We start from the raw sequence: 16,645 nt of genomic DNA, 5'->3' as shown, positions 1-16,645 counted from the left end.
TACCATTTTTGTATAAAATTAAATAATTATAATTTATTAAGTAAAGTATTCATAATAATTAAATAGTAAATTGCATATTAAAACATGTAAAAATAATACTGTGATGTTAAAATTTAAATTAAGATATACAATATCTAAAAAATGAAAGTAATGCAAAAAAAAATCATTGTTTGAATGTTATATGTGAATAACATTTTAAAATTTATTTTTTAGTATACTTGTGAACCATGCCACCATATCTAACTATGAAAGCATTTATGTCAAACTTTCTCTTGCATCCTTCATAGTTCATATACCTAATTTTTCCAAAAATTTCTCTTTCTCTCCACCCCTGATCATGAATACCACATATTGACCACATACATCCAACAAAACCACTTGGGTCGCGACCGTCCATGCTATACTTGTCATTGAGATAAATGGCATCGGCCAGTGCTCTATCTGGAGTATCAGTCCATTCCAGTATCTTTTTAGCCCAGTACATGCGAAGGAAACCGTGCATCTTGCCTTCCTTTACCAACTGTATTTGTGCAGAATTCCACAGATCATCATGTGTGCGTGACTTTTCCAACTCTTCTCTAGTGTACACAAACATTCGTTTGTCTTTTCTAAACAAAATACACAATATGTTTAATGTTTATTATAATTTATGACTCAGATTAATGTATAAAAAATATTAAGCAGATTAATGTATAAAAAAACATTATTTATTGTAGAATAAAAAAAAAGAACTTGCCTGTGCTCGTTTAAGGTGGTTTGAGCCCAGTTTGGTGCACCTTCAATCTTATCATACTTTGGGTTGTAGAAACAAAAGTTGTCAGAGAGCTCTCTTCGAACAATTGCTTCTTCCCTATAAGCTGCCACACTCTCCGGGTACTGTTTTGATAGTTTACTAACTTCTAAGATACATCTTTGAGCTGATATCTGACCTGAAAATTATAAATGTGTTAAATACATTAAAATATTTAATATTAATAAATGTTCTTACCAAAATGCAACCAAGGTGACAGTTTGCTAAGACCGTCTTTTACTGGATTATTTCGATCTGTAGAATATTTTGGCAATCTCTTTTTCAGAAACAGTTCTAATTCGCTCATACCAGCTTTAAAACCAGCCTTCAGACCTGGCACAGATATAACGCTACGGTCCACTTCTAAGGTTTTGTCAGCTTCATCCCAATTTGTTGGCTAATAACATTAAATTAAAAACATAAAATAATTTGTTTTATTTGAAATGTTTTAAGCTAATCAATTACACTACATACCTTAGCTTTAAATGTACTGGGAAATGGATGTTTGATCACTGGTGGGAATTCTGTTAAAAACTCGGGTAATTTGTTATTGATTTTGTTTCGTATTGTTCTTGCAGAATATTCTTGTTTGTCAGAGGCTACCCAACAAGGTACAATATTATGGGCATCTACCTGTATAACTGGCACTTCAGATCCAACACGTTCAGCTAATTGTTTAGCCCATGTCATATGTTCTCGCACAGGCATAAAATCTACAACTATTGCACCAAGTTTATGCTTCTTTACAAAATCTGGTAGTATGTCTGCTGCACAACCAATTAAAAAATGAAATTGGATATCTAGTGATTTACACTCAGTTTCTAGTTCTTCCAAGCCTATTAAGAAAAAAAAAATTGTGATATATTATGATATAATGTTTCAGTAGTAGTTGAGAGGATGTTGTACCAGCATGTGTTCAAATACAATATAGTAAATTTTCGTTCACCAGATTTAATAGTGAGCTGTTATTTTTGATATTAGAGTGAATCAACCTATTATACAATTTAAAGGTAGGATTATTATCTAGGGCCTCACATAGCTTTTTTATTAATAATGTACAGTTTAAAAAAGATCATAATTCACTTAAAAATAATAATATCAAAAAAGCCTTCATGGGGCCCTAGATAATAATCCTAGGTACCTTTAAATTTTATAATAGGCCAATTCACTTTAATATCAAAACTAACAGCACACTAATGAATCTGGTGAATGAAAATTTGGTATGTCGTACATGTGCAAGACGGAGACAACACATGCGGGTATGTTGTCCTCTTAAAGAAGCAATATAGTTTTTACATAAAGCACAGTATTAAAAGTATAACCAAATTTTTATTTAGTTTCACCATCTAATGATAAGTTTTACTTTTAAACAATATGCTAATTGTATTTTACATGAAGTAAATTCAGTTAAATACTTTTGGGGTATCAACAGGTATCAACGGTACCTGAGCGGTAATTGATTATTCATTATACAAAACCATGGCTATGTTTACCAATGATACAAATATAACCAATGGTATTGCCGAATTGTTTTAATAAATTATAAAATAAATATTATAAAAATTAAATTGTGAAGTTTTTCAATAAATAAAATATTTGAACTTAAGATAAAAGTTCTTAAAATTTTTAAATAGATATAATATTAAATCTGGTGTTAATTATATTGGACCATTTTTGCAAATTATAAATGTACTATATTTTCAGGTCAACTTGGCCCTCATATCTACTAGATTTATTATCATGAATCTGTCTGTAATACACAAAATTAAATAACTAAAATTCTAGTAGTTCAAATAGTAGCTAAATAATTTACATCAGTAATGGGGTGTTTTTATTTGAAAAATAGATGTTAGTGTCTCCAGTATCGTCAGGATACTTCCTAGGCAGTACAAAAAAATCTTAAGAATTCAAAAATAAATTTTAACTGAATTATTCATTATTGATGGAAAAAAGGGGATGAGTATGCTTGGGATTTCACCGTGTATATTATTTATTATAAGTACATTGATAATAATTTTAGTATTCATTAGAAACCAATTTGTATTAAAATAAATTCATTTTTTTACCTTGAAATATATGTTTATAATGCCGTAAGCTACAGTTTAAGAATTGTTTTAGTCTACAAAATGTGATATGTAATGAAACTTTGTTTTTGATTGCCAATTTTTGAGCATAAAGTAATGCCCAGTTATCTGAAAAAAATGTAGTTAAAGAATATTATATACACAAAATTACATTAAATATTTAATTTACCCTGAATACGTTCATCTCTGAAAGTCCAATAAATAACTCCTTCAGCCCATTCAGGCACTTCTTTTTGTTCAGATAACACTCGCACACGTTTCTTGTTGAATTTAAATTCCATTATAGAAGGCGCTGTCTGTAGATATGAATTTTGTTATAATAATGTACTAATTAACTGCAGAATTAGCTTACTTTATTACGCTCTGATGCTATATCATTTAAGAAGTTACTGGTTTTGGAAGTGCCAACTTCAGAACTTGTTTTCTTCAATTTCTTGGTAGGTGGTGAATTGTCAGACATTTTACTTATTTAAGAAGGTATTATCACAGAATAATGGTATTAGGTATACTAAAGAAAATAAAATCATTCATTTTTAGCTGTTAAATTTTGTTATTTACAGTAATATCATAATCAAGCAGTAGTATCTGGATTCATAAAATTTATTTTTGATCATCCAAAGTTGTCAATATCAAGTGCAATTTTATTGTTCTCTAATCAACATTCTTATATTATAATGAAACATACAATCCTTAGGTTTATAAATATAAAAATTAACAATTTTCTACTTAGTTTCAAGCTAATAAGCAAATAGGTAACTAATATTACATACCTTTTGTATCTTATATTCCTATTTCCTAGTTACTAGTTGAATATTTTCTTCAGAAGTGAGATTTTTTACAGCAGATAATTTTAATTTGTAATTAGTTAGTTTATGATCTATATTAATTCGTATTTGCTTATGATAATATGATTTATAAATAAATCATAATAATTATGTAAAAGTAATACACTGATTTACAATAATAATGAATATTGAATACACATGATATCATGGGAATACCTAATTAAATGTTTGATTTTACAATATTATATTTTGAATCTACTAACCACTGGTTACCGCTGATAAGGAAATAAGATGAAATTGGTTGATACCGTGGAAGTATATTAAATTGTATTTACTCGAAATATTGAGGGGTTATTTTAATAACGAAGTACAATATTTATTAAAAATATATGCTTATTGATGACTGATGAGACAATCAAGATTTTCAAGAAGAAAAATTCGATACTCATCGATATGGAATAGTTACGCACCGACTCTTATCATAGTTTGAGTCTGATATGGGTCGGTACGTATCGCTTGAACATTGCATGTGGAACTTCTTGAACGCTTAAAATTGACTCGATTGTCGATACGTATCGATACACTCCAAATTCTTCCTTGAAAATCTTGAATATTTTGGTAACTTGTTAGATTGTGACAAGGGATATTGGTATCAACATTAGATTATACCTTGGTTTGTGACATATTATACAATTCTATACCTACCTAATATACGCGATTTATTTTTGTCAAAAATTAATTCAACCAACCTATCGACTATCGTATTATATGAGTTATGATTGTAAAATAAATTACTACAATAGCAATATAAATATATCATAAAATATAATTATATAGGTCTTCGCTTAGAACTGTTTTTCGTATGCAACGATTAATAATTGAGTTCAAATTTTACACAAAGGTTCAGTGACTTACTCAATGATGTGCACATTATTCGACATCTACTATACAACAGAGCGGTTACCTGTTCCCCCTTTTTCTATACATCGTTGCCATCTTTACGGCTGAACATAACATAATATATTTGTTATAGTTAACTACGTACTATTTACATTTTTCGTATTACAATTTTTAACAGAAAACACAAAATTTATTCTCAAATTTTAACACTAAACACATAATTAGTGATTTGGACTGAGTTGGACACGTCTTGTCGATGGCCTGTAATAACCACGATGAACTTAAAGAAAACGGTGGCCAGCGATCCAACAATGGTGTATGCCGCAAGTTAACCAAACAGAGTCAAAAGGTCGATTCGGTCGGACCCGGTGGCCCGGAAACCGTCAAGTTTGTTATCGCTGTCACTTCGGACGTTGGCAGCGAAAAGTCGTCCAAGCATTTCAAGGGCTCAAAAGTTAAGTCATCGCGTGGAAAGTCACGTCGTGGCAGCCGCAAGAACTTGGTAGGAACCTTGGACCAGGCGATCAGAAAGAGAAACATATTTACCGCGGTGGCGAAGATGCCTGCCGAGATTCAGACGACGTTGATCGAAAACGGCTGGATCGGCAAAATTACCGTCGCCGACGACTGTTTCCGTCGAAGCGGTGAGTACCTTCCACTGAATTGAATAAGTACAATGTATTTGGGGGGGGGGGGGGATTGATGTGCATAATATATTACCCCCTGACCATTTTTTCAAGCAGTTAATTATTGCTTGTTAAAAACATACATTACGATTTTTAACAATACAAACTTTGTATTAATTCATTATCAAGTTTTGCTCATTAAAGATTGACTGGAATGTAGTACCGTCAGAGTTAAAAATGTGGTAAAAAAATGTCATCAAATAATTTGAATTTATAGACAGCAATGATGGATGTCCTTTTTATTATCAACAAGCAATTATGTTCGATTATAAAATGTATTATAAACATAATGTGTAGGTAACTAGATATCACACTAGATATCAACACCAAACTGAATATGAACCTACAGAATATATTCAAATTTCAGTTCAGCCGGGACCTCCTATATTGATCAAATAAATTATGATCCATTTAGTCAACAAAAAATATACCCAATACCTGTAGTCAAAAACCTAACGAGCCCCAGATCGGTTTGTATTTTCGTTAAAATATATTATATTTTGTATAGGTGCACGGCCACACGGTAATTACTAATTAGGAGTAGATGAGTATACATGTGTTCAAATTTATATTTAATTTTTTTCCGTGGGATTTTTTTCTTGGTGCGTTTATTTTTCTGGGATTTACTTCCGTGGTTTTTATTTCCACGATTCATTTATATCAATACACTGTACATTGCGATTTACAAAGCCAACAATTAAAGTAGGAAAACCATAAAAAGTATATATTTTATTTATTTATTAATGTGTGCTGGTTTAATCTATAAAATAGAATACTGGGTTTTGTTATGTAGAAAAAAAATAACAGGTAGGTATGTGGTTTCTACATTTTTTTGCCCATAATGCTCATATTAATGTCATAAACATGGTACCTATTACTTATACCTATATTGGCGTATTGCGTATTAAGTTTGACCTACTAATTCGGATTGATTACACCATCGCAATCGTTCTCGTCAGCGTTTAAAAGTGGTAACTGTACCTACGTTAAAAACTTTTTGTTTTTGAAATATACGTTCGTAGGAGTTAAACTAGATTTATGCCGTTCAATTGATCTTATCACCCTACCTACTCAAAAGATATTTCTAACCAACAAAAATTATGTATACATATTTACGAAAAGAAAAATAATTTTTAATTCATTTTAATATTTAAATATATTTTCATAACTCAATTTATTTACATATACAAAACTGCTTAGAGTGGAAGTTGAATAAATTGAAACGTTAAATACTATAATATGTAGATATTCTTTATATCTACATCATGTTATTGTGATATTGTTAATCTATTGTTATAACATAATATAATAACGGAAACATAATTGTTACAATAGTACTTATTTTAGTTCTATATAGACTATTAATTTCAAACTGAGCATTTGGACTGGTTTGATGAATATTCTCTAAATTACTAAATGCTAGTCACGTCCGTGGTTCGATTTTGACGTAACAACCATCAACTAATTTAAGTGTCATTAAAAACATTAATCTTAGGTCTTCTGGTGTAGGACATCTGTCAGATGGGAAAAATTTCATTTTTCTTACTAGTGTGGAAATTACAGTCTTTATTTGAAGCATAGCATATTTGATTCCGATACAATTTCTAAGTCCTGCGCCGAATGGAATGTATGCATAAGAATGTCGACTACCACAAGCGCTGGGCAAGAAGTTGTCCGGGTTAAACTTTTCTGAATCGGTGTAATACAATGGACTTGATTGTAAAAATATTGGGCAAATAACTAACGCAGCACCTAAACATTTGTAATTTACATATTTTTATTATATTATGTATATATATTTGTAATTTGTTTTAAAATTACCAGCTGGGCATATGTATTCTCCTATTTTCATATCTTTATCTAATCTTCTTCCAAGAAATGGCAACGGAGGGAAAAGTCGCAATGTCTCTTTGATTACCATTTCGACGTATTTCATTTCTTGAAAATCTTTATAAGTAGGTGGTCTATTAGGATCTTCCTTCAAAAATATCGATTGTAATTCTTCAAATACCTGCAATTTAACTAAATTAATTATAGGTATGTGGGTAATTTAAATATCTATGAGTAAAATATAATTTGTGCCTTGTTTTGTATGCCCTGATGATGAGCTAACATGAAAATAGTACAAGTGATCGCCATAGCAGTTGTTTCTTGTCCTCCTGAAATATCATTAATATTATTTTGAGTAATTTTATTTTGGCATTTGGCTTATAATGTTTGTATACATTATGCAAAAACAAAATCTAATAACAAATCCTCTTGAAGTATCATGTCAACAAATCATAAGTGTGCATTGTACTTATATATATTATAATATATGTATTTATAATTAATAATTGTATATTATAGTTTATAAGTATATATGTTCCTTTAATAATTAATGCGTAATGGCACAGAAATTAACAGCAAATAAAAAAAAGAGCATAGATTAGAGCGTATCCAGCATCACGGTCGTGGCGCGAGCTAAGTAAAAAAAGTATACTGGCAGCACAACAGTGTATATTATCTCGAACTTCGAAGCAGGAGTTACCCATTTAAACAGTGTAAATGTTTTTTTTTTTTTTAACCGGGCCCAACTAATTATCTACTAAATCAATTAATATAAGGCTGGCGGTATTTCAAACGTTGATACTGCAGGTATCCGGTATTTGTTTACTACCGGTATACCGAAAGTACTACCAGCCTTAAATCACTACTTCATAAATTGGAAAAAATCAGAAAAATTCTGAAAAATTGGAGTAAATTTAACTAAGTACACTTATTTCAAAAAACAACAAGTTTAGTAAAAGAATCAAATCTTTGGTTTTGATGTAATAAATAGACAATAAACGTCAAATAATAAATAGTAATATAGAGAGAAGCCTAGTGGTTGTAAAGACGTTTCTATAGTCCTAAAGAGGAAAAATCAGAACAAAAATTTATTGATGTACAAAAACCGGTGATATTACAACAAAAACACTTCGTCCAACTACGTGTAAAAAACGGCTTAATAAAAAAAACAAATCTTTAAACACTATAAATAAATTCTAAGTAAATTGAATAGGTATACTTATTTTGTTTCAATAATTTATTTACTTGGCGAGTAAATATTTTGAGTAGAAATGTCTATTAAAATATTTTAAATTACCTATAATGAACTTCGAATGCCTTTTGTTTATTTTGTTCACGTTAGGTATTTCATGTGCCCCGTTATATAAAGTATATAATTTCTCGCCAAGTAAATTAATTATTGAAACAAAATAAATATACTTTAATTCAATTTACTAAGAACTTATTTATGATATCACATCTTTATAGTGCTTAAAGATTTGTTTTTTTTTTACTTAGCCGTTTTTTACACATAGTGGACGAAGTGTTTTTGTTGTGATTGTATATTTATATTACTATTTAATATGTCCATTATTTAACAATAACTCAATATATTTAATAACTCAAATTTCAATTTGAATAAAAAATGTTTATTTGTGGAACTAATTTGGTATTTAATATATTACAAATATTTATTGATGATTTCATTGGAAGTTGGAACGATAATAAGAGATATTAGACGAAATATTTTAATGTGTATTGATATTTACCAATCATAACTGTCACAATTTCGTCTCGTATTTGTTCGTGGTCCATTTTATGAGAGCTTCCTAAAAGAATTTCTAACACTGTTTTTGATTTTGGACAACAGTCTTCATTATCCCTTTGTATTTTTTTCTCACAACTATTTATATTTTGGTTTAATTCAATGATTTTTTTTTTTATAATTTCATCTGTCAACTCGTTTATGACTTTTTGACTTCTATCGTGTTCACGTTTTACTGACGAAAATCTGAATAATGTGTTGTTCAAGTACCACGGATGTGTAACTCTATACTCCCATGCCTAAAATGAGCGGTAAATTATTAAAAAATATGAACTTATTGAATAACTGAATATGTATCCCACAAAAAATGATAGCATACATGCATTGCAGTTTGTAGATGTTCAACAAATTTATTGCAGCCACCTGTTTGAGCATTGAATGTTACACCTAAAGCTGTTTTTCCGATCATTTCCATTGTGGCCATACTAACAGGACCACTTATATTACATTCATTTGATTTTAAACACTTTTCTTGGAGTATTTCGGCAAGCACGTTTGCTTCTTGGTAAAATATTGGTATAAATGATTTTATAGGTGAGAAATTTAAACCTTTAGTTACAATTTTTCTTAAATAATATAGATAAAAAAAAATATATTATTTTCTGTCAAATGGTTGAACTTTGAATAACTTAGTTAAACCCTATTTTGCCATTTTTAGTTAATTAGAAAATTAAATTATTGTATGGTATTTCAAATATTTTTATAATTTACCTGTTATTTTTCCATTTTCCAATGTCGTCGATGGAAAATATTCCTTGGCCCATAATAGACTCTTGTAAAACCATATAATCTTTGGATTTTCTTAAAAACTTCGGATTACTAAGAATTAATTCTATATCTTCAAGTCTTGTAAGTACAATATATAAATTATTAAAAAGCCAAAATTTTGCTATATGCTTTTCATATCTAAAACAATTTTTAACAAACATTTAAAAATTATATACACAGTACAATTGCATGTCAATAAAACTAGTCTTATATTTTAATTTTGGTTACGTACCAAAAGTATAGTACCCACAGTAACCCACAGTAATTGTAAGTCATCAAATTGTATATTTGTGTTTTCATATTGATGGAACAATATAAAGTTTGATAAGTCTGAATATATTAAAACTATTATACAATTTGTATTACAAATTTAAACTTACATTCGGTATTCTCTTAATATATTTTTTAATAATTGTTCTGGTCCTTGTAAGAACAGTGGTAATATACCAACAAGAAACCATCCATTTGGCCCAGGTATTCGATTCGCTAATATTCTATTCTTTCTGCCTTTAAGTATTAACATTACTAAAGTTATTACTAGTATAGAAAAAATCATAGTAAAAGTTAGATATTCCATATTCAATCTGTAAACAAATTAAAATTTTGTTCTAATTATATTTTAATTGTAATAGTATTGTAAAATATGATTTTTAGTTGAGATACCTAAACAGATTAATAAACGAATACAATATACTAAAAACAAATTTGTTTCGGAATTTTTTTCATGTAATTATACATGCCTTAAAAATTTAAATATCATACTTAAGGTACCTAAATAACAATTAGGTGTGTATTTTCTGCCTAAATATAAAATATATTACGTTAAGTTATAAAATGAAATATTTTTTTTATTATTATAGATATTCTAATTTTTTTTGATTAAGTTTTTTGCAATTTGGCAAAAACAGGTGGTAAATAAATTTAGCTACCTAGGTATTATGTTTAATAAATTAAAGTGTGAACCAGAGATTTAATACAATTGCATGTTTTTTTGGTTACTTATAGAATAAATTAAGTTTGGTTAAATGTTGTCTTACACGTATACATAATATAACGCATAATATAACGCCTACGGTCTACACATATTATATAGTACCTACTACCTACCTATAAATATAAAACCAATCAACTTACAAACGTTTCGAAAAATAAAAATATAGGAAACTGATACCCACAAATTAAAATAAAGTTAAACATAGACGTAAAAACTAATAGAACTAAAATCCTTCTACATGAACTATTCTGACTTTTAGACACTTGAAAAGTTCTGCCCGAATATTGTGTTGTAGTTGCTAGTAGTGGCAGAATATAGTAATCAAAAACCAACCCACCGCTTAGGTAGGCTATACCATAAGGTTCTACTTTGGTAACTTATGATTTTGCTTCGGTTGCTATTTTTTGTCTATCTTTGATAATATGTTTGTATGTCCACGCGACCTGTTAATGTATCATATATGTCAACAGTTAAAACATTATATTTTATTCTTGTGTCAGCATTTTTACTTAATTTACCAAATATTTAACTATTAAACATATTATTATTTGTTTATCGTTTATCATATTATACTTTTCACCACTTGAGAGCTGCTTTAAAGAGTCTATCAACATTCAACAAAAATAAAAAATATTTCAAATTTCAATCTAACATTTAAAAACTAATATCTATGCCTCCTGTTTTATCAGAACACTGCACTTCATAATAATTTCTAAGTTCCTATCATTAAAAAATACATGAAATATTATGGAATGATCGTCAAGTTTTATTTGTACTTGAATACATGTATACCAAATATAACTAGCACATTGTTATTTTTCTGAACTTCTTCAACACGAGGACGAGCTTAGATTTTTGGACGCTCAAAGCAAATTTATTTTAAGCTGCCCCTATTTCATAGTTAATTTGTTTAAGGGGAAAGGGCACACACGAATAAACATAGTAATAAGTCATAGTTATAGGTCATATTATGTTTTATTCCTAATACAGTAATACATTCATATATAAAATATGAAATAAATACGTTATATACTGAAAATACATAACTACAATATTCAAAATAATATACCAAACTATTTATTTTTGATAACAGTATTGATTATATTTTTAAAATGTAGATAGTATTTTTAAAGTTCTCAAACAGCTTTGTTTTTGATAGACATTAAATACATTATTGGTACAATATATATATTTGACATCAAAACTTTTAACAATATTTTACCCTATAATAACATAAATCTCAGCTTAAAAAAACTTTAATTTATTCAACTTGATCGATTCGTGTCATATTATATTTATAGGTACCACCGTCGAGGTGATATCGCTGCACAATAACGTCGAACGCGTCAAAGTGGTCGTCAAACGTTACGAGTCTGGTCTGGTGTGGACGGACGCGCGCAGTGGCGGCGTCAACTGGATGACGCTGCCCCCGGATGTCGTGGTCAACAGGTTCCCGAGGGATGCAAATGCCGCTTTGAAGTTTTGTGGCCATGCTCTGGCTGGAAAATCCGAATTCGACAACCACTATCCGAGGGCGTACCCGGCGTGCCCCAAAGGTATTCATGCGGACAGCTTCGTCGCGGACTACTCGCTAACCGCTTGCGTGTCGTTACTGAGGGCATTCGTGGATGGCGGTCATGACACCATGTGCGCCAAAAACGGTCAGGTGAGTGTACCAGCAAAATTGTTTATTTTTGTATTAAGTAAACCGATAACCGAAATAATTAATTGTTGTAGGTTAAATTAAACAAGTTCCCATTTAAGGTAACAATTTTTTTGGTTGACTGTTTTATATAGATGGTTTTTTAACGATTTCGTTAGTTCTCATTAATTTTCAGATAATATATTATTCTCGCTTTAGGTATTCGTTTTTTTTTGTTACTCCAATTTTATTGTTTGCTGGGTTAGTACAAAATTGATCTTATCATTTCTTATCTCTGTGATTTAGAACACGGATTTTTTTATTATCCTTGAATATTATTTTTCATGGGTTGATGTTTTTTAGTTTTAGAACATATTTTATTTGTGTTCACACAGTTTTTTTTTAAAACAGTCGAGTAGGTAACCGCTTTGCTGCGCAGTAAGTGTCGATTATACTTCGTTATTGATTAAAAGTTACTGTAATGTTTGTATTAAATTTAAATACTCAAAGCAAATATATATATATAAAATTTAAATTATTTGCGTACAAATTGTGTTTTCCTTTTTAGTACCTATCTGTAATGTTACACACGATCACTTAAACATTTTCTAAATCAATCGTTTACCTTTAATTTATTTGAAACGCTTTGACAATACAATTGTTCTATATCATGATATCCCAGGTTCCTCTTTCGGCACTTAACTTTGCCTCGATTAAATGTCACCAATACCTAACGGACGGCGGATTGCTAAGGTCGGCGTCGTTTCCAGGGAAGGGCGCTGCTTGGGAAAAGTTTTTCGAACATTACTACAAGATCGTACACGACAGACGGAAGTTCACAGTGCCGGCAGCGGTTGACGACGAGGAAGCGGCGCTGCGCTATCTGGCGATGTCTAGTGGCCAGTTGGTCGACCAGCTGACCACTGCGAGGCCGCAGACGGCGATGGATGGTTACGAGAACGTGTGGATTGTCAAGTCTACGGTGGCCCTGCAGAGTGGCCGGCCCGTGATGCTGAACAAGATCGGTGACTTGGTAGAGCGTTGCGCGCGGGTGGGCGGTGCCAACCACATCGTTCAGAAGTACATCGAGACGCCACTGCTGCGCGATAACGTCAAGTCAGACGTACACACGTGGATCGTGCTCTCGACGCTCGACAGTCGGCTGAGTGTGTGGCTGCACCGGACGTGCGCCGTGCAACCGTACCCGCACGAGTTCTCGCTGCACCGGGGCGCCACCCAGGCTGGGCATTTCGATCGGCTCAAGTCGGGTGGGCTACACGGGATGCTGCGGCCGACTGCTCTGACTTGCGGCCTCAAGCAGCTCGTGGAGACTATACGGCATGGCAAGAAAACGGGTAAGCAGCAGAAGAAACAGCGACGTCAGCAGCAGCAACGGGTGGCGGTGAGCGATGACGGTGAATGCATCAACGACGACGTCTACTCGGCGGTTAGACGGTCCGTGGTGTCGGCGATGGCCACGGCCGCTACGGCTGGCTCGCTCGATCTGAGACCTAACTGCTTGGAACTATTCCGTGGCACGTTCGTCCTGGGCGACGATACGCGGCCGTGGCTAATCGACATCGTGTCGGACGACCCGTGTCTGGACGCCGACTGCAGCAACAGGGAAGGTGACCGGACGGCGCCAATGGCCATCGTAGCACGGAGCGTAGCGCGTGGCGTGGCCAAGATGCTGGTGGACAGCGGCCGTAAGCGGGCCACCCGGATAGGCATGTTCGACATGGTGCACGAGTGTTCGATGCCGGTCGGTGCTATTGCGTACGCGCCTCGGCCATTCGCCGAGTCTGTTCCTACGTCCACCGCGTACAAGTTGCTGGCCAGGAAGATCAACCAGCCGGGCGGCCACATGTCCACACGTGTTTCCCACAGTGACGCCCATCGCTATCATCACTGGTGCGACGACTATTCCATCAGCACATATGTACAAATGATCAGTGCGGACGATGTGCAGGACCAACCTCAGACGTCTTCACAGACGATCGGTGTGAAGGTGGCGGTGTCAGCGGACGACGCAGAAGTGAGCTCAGCGGACGACGTGGAGCTGAGTTCGGAGCTGATTTTTGGGTCGTCCGAAAACAGGGACCTCTGTGTCCGCAGCCCACCCAAAACCGCCCGGGGCTTGAAGCTGTTGAAAAAGTGCAAGACCAAAATCTCGTCTATGCAAAGGATTTGCAAGTCTATTGTACGCAGAGACCGCAATAACAACAATGGTGACGTCTGACCAAACTCAGCTTTTGAAGTGCTGACCGTTAAATGCGTATGAATGTATGATTATTATATTATTATATTATTGTTATTATACTACTATAGTGTAGCTTGGCAGAACTGTCCAGGGCGGTCCACCATTTATATCGAAAATTTTTTATTTTATTTTTAATATTGTTTTAAATAATTTGACTGCATCATTGAAAAATATAATTTATTAAAAAAAGAGTTGAGTTGTAGATCCTGGGCTCATCGTTTTCACAATCAAGTATGAGTGTTTTTTTAAAATGTATATTTATATTTTCATGTCAGTTATTTTCTTTTGAAATATTAAAAATGGAATGTCTTTGAAGTAACATTAAATAGTGAACACAGAACGACAGAACTAACAATATATGTGAAACATGGAACAGTCTCTTCACATACTTGGTAGGTCATTGTCATCCAACAATATAGGTGCTAATTAAAAAAAACAAGCTGGAGATTGGAGCCGATCGGGCAAAAATAGCATTAAGCAGTACAGGACAAACCATGAAAAAATCAAGAATGAACCAAAAAAGCATCAGGCATGAAACATTGTGCAAGCGAATTCATAACTCCCAGTTAAGTGTTGAAGCATTTTTAATTCAAGTGGGACATAATATTAGGACACAGGTTAATATAGGTTAAGGATATATCTGAAATCAAATTAGTAATAAAATTAGTAATAATTATATCAATCTGACCAAAAAATTATAATGTCATATTTTATTTAATATTTTAATTTTTATTGTACCAATAATATTGATTTAAGACTTAAGTTGAAAAATGTATACTTATAAAGTTATAAATAAATAAATGTATAAATTATGGGACTTTTTTTCGTAGGACTTTTTTTTACCGTACTTTGTTCGACGGAATTTTAAGTAGAATCCCTTAGTATTATACACTAGACAAGGAATAAATGTGGAATATCGGGCAATGTACACATGTGGTCCTGCCCGGGCAATGTAAACCACAAATATTTTTTTTAACCAGCTAATATTATTTTTTATTATTATTATAAATTATAATCATTAACTATTTATAGTATTGATTTTTTTTAAAAACAATCATTATCAATTTTATTCATGTACCATATTATATTATATTACGAACATTTTGATGGAATAACAAAAAAAAAAAATATTAGTTGTTTAAAAAATACCACATTGGCCATAACATATACATATACTGTACTTGGTACTTCTGTACAAGTAGTTCGCACTTGATTTCATTTAATTAATAATATATGTATTATTAATACAAATTCAAATTATATTATGTAATAATGTATTATATTATGTAAACCGTTGTATTTTAAGAAAATTTAGGATTTTTCATGAGCGCGGGGGCCCAAGGGAGAAGTCCAAGGCGCGGGGCCCGGGGCGTCAGCCCCTCTCGCCCCGGCCTAGGGACGGCCCGGGGTTTTTGGAAAAAAATTGGACATTGTTGATAATTCAAGTCAAAGAATTTTCTGGACTTGATATTTAATTTTATAATTTTCAAAATATTTTGTCTCCTATTGTGCTATTTATATTTTATAGAAATTTAAAATTTTTATAATGTGATTTTCTGATGACGTTACCGAGTATTGGACCATCGGTTGCTGCCCCACCTGATGCAGACTGGTTACACCAAAGTTAATTGAAGTTGCAGTTGATCCTGCGTGTCTCGAAAAGAAAGAATTTAATTTTTAATTTCATCATCAAAATTGATTAGTATCACGAACCAAAAACACGATCAATCAAAATTAGCACGTGCATAGAAATTAACCCAATGTGATATTTAATGCGAATGTAATAAAATAATTTATTTACCTACCTACCTAATACATTAATCAATATTTATTAATAGGTTGGAGACTCGGAAATCGGTTAAGCCATTATTCGCGTTTTATTGTTCCAACAAATAATAGTTTATAATGGTCATATATTATTATACACAAGTTTATATAATATATATGTTAAACTACAATCGTGTATAGTGTATACTGATTACTGGGTATTATACTCATATGAACAATATTTATGACATATTTTATTGAGATTATGTACGTAATAAAAAAAATTGGTGGCTTATTCTTCATAGCCCCATTGTTCTGTTGAAATAAATAAAAAT

At 32.0% G+C, this 16,645-nt stretch overlaps 3 protein-coding genes across 3 annotated transcripts; 1 reads left to right on the top strand and 2 right to left on the bottom strand.

The window, feature by feature from the left end:
- Positions 1–129: 129 nt before the first annotated feature.
- Positions 130–3,851, bottom strand: LOC111035165 (deoxyribodipyrimidine photo-lyase). Its single transcript, XM_022316688.1, has 8 exons — positions 3,645–3,851; positions 3,227–3,382; positions 3,044–3,170; positions 2,857–2,982; positions 1,265–1,626; positions 989–1,187; positions 737–929; positions 130–608 (listed from the first exon to the last, which is right to left on the bottom strand). Exons 2-8 carry the CDS (start codon positions 3,332–3,334, stop codon positions 203–205), a joined length of 1,521 nt encoding a protein of 506 aa, XP_022172380.1. The 5' UTR covers positions 3,335–3,382; positions 3,645–3,851; the 3' UTR covers positions 130–202.
- A 715-nt stretch (positions 3,852–4,566) lies between these two features.
- On the top strand, positions 4,567–15,231 carry LOC111035160 (tubulin glycylase 3A-like). Its single transcript, XM_022316683.1, has 3 exons — positions 4,567–5,203; positions 11,943–12,307; positions 12,966–15,231. The coding sequence occupies exons 1-3, from the start codon at positions 4,816–4,818 to the stop codon at positions 14,520–14,522; spliced, it is 2,310 nt and encodes a 769-aa protein (XP_022172375.1). The 5' UTR covers positions 4,567–4,815; the 3' UTR covers positions 14,523–15,231.
- Positions 6,669–10,224, bottom strand: LOC111035159 (cytochrome P450 4C1-like). Its single transcript, XM_022316682.1, has 7 exons — positions 10,028–10,224; positions 9,591–9,785; positions 9,199–9,445; positions 8,824–9,118; positions 7,328–7,404; positions 7,067–7,256; positions 6,669–6,997 (listed from the first exon to the last, which is right to left on the bottom strand). The coding sequence occupies exons 1-7, from the start codon at positions 10,222–10,224 to the stop codon at positions 6,669–6,671; spliced, it is 1,530 nt and encodes a 509-aa protein (XP_022172374.1).
- Positions 15,232–16,645: the final 1,414 nt, after the last annotated feature.

This window comes from Myzus persicae, unplaced genomic scaffold, assembly GCF_001856785.1.
Source record: "Myzus persicae strain clone G006 unplaced genomic scaffold, MPER_G0061.0, whole genome shotgun sequence".
Classification (NCBI taxonomy): Eukaryota; Metazoa; Arthropoda; class Insecta; order Hemiptera; family Aphididae; genus Myzus; species Myzus persicae.
Note: the sequence above shows the minus strand (reverse complement) of the source record. Positions and strands in the feature narration are given on the sequence as shown.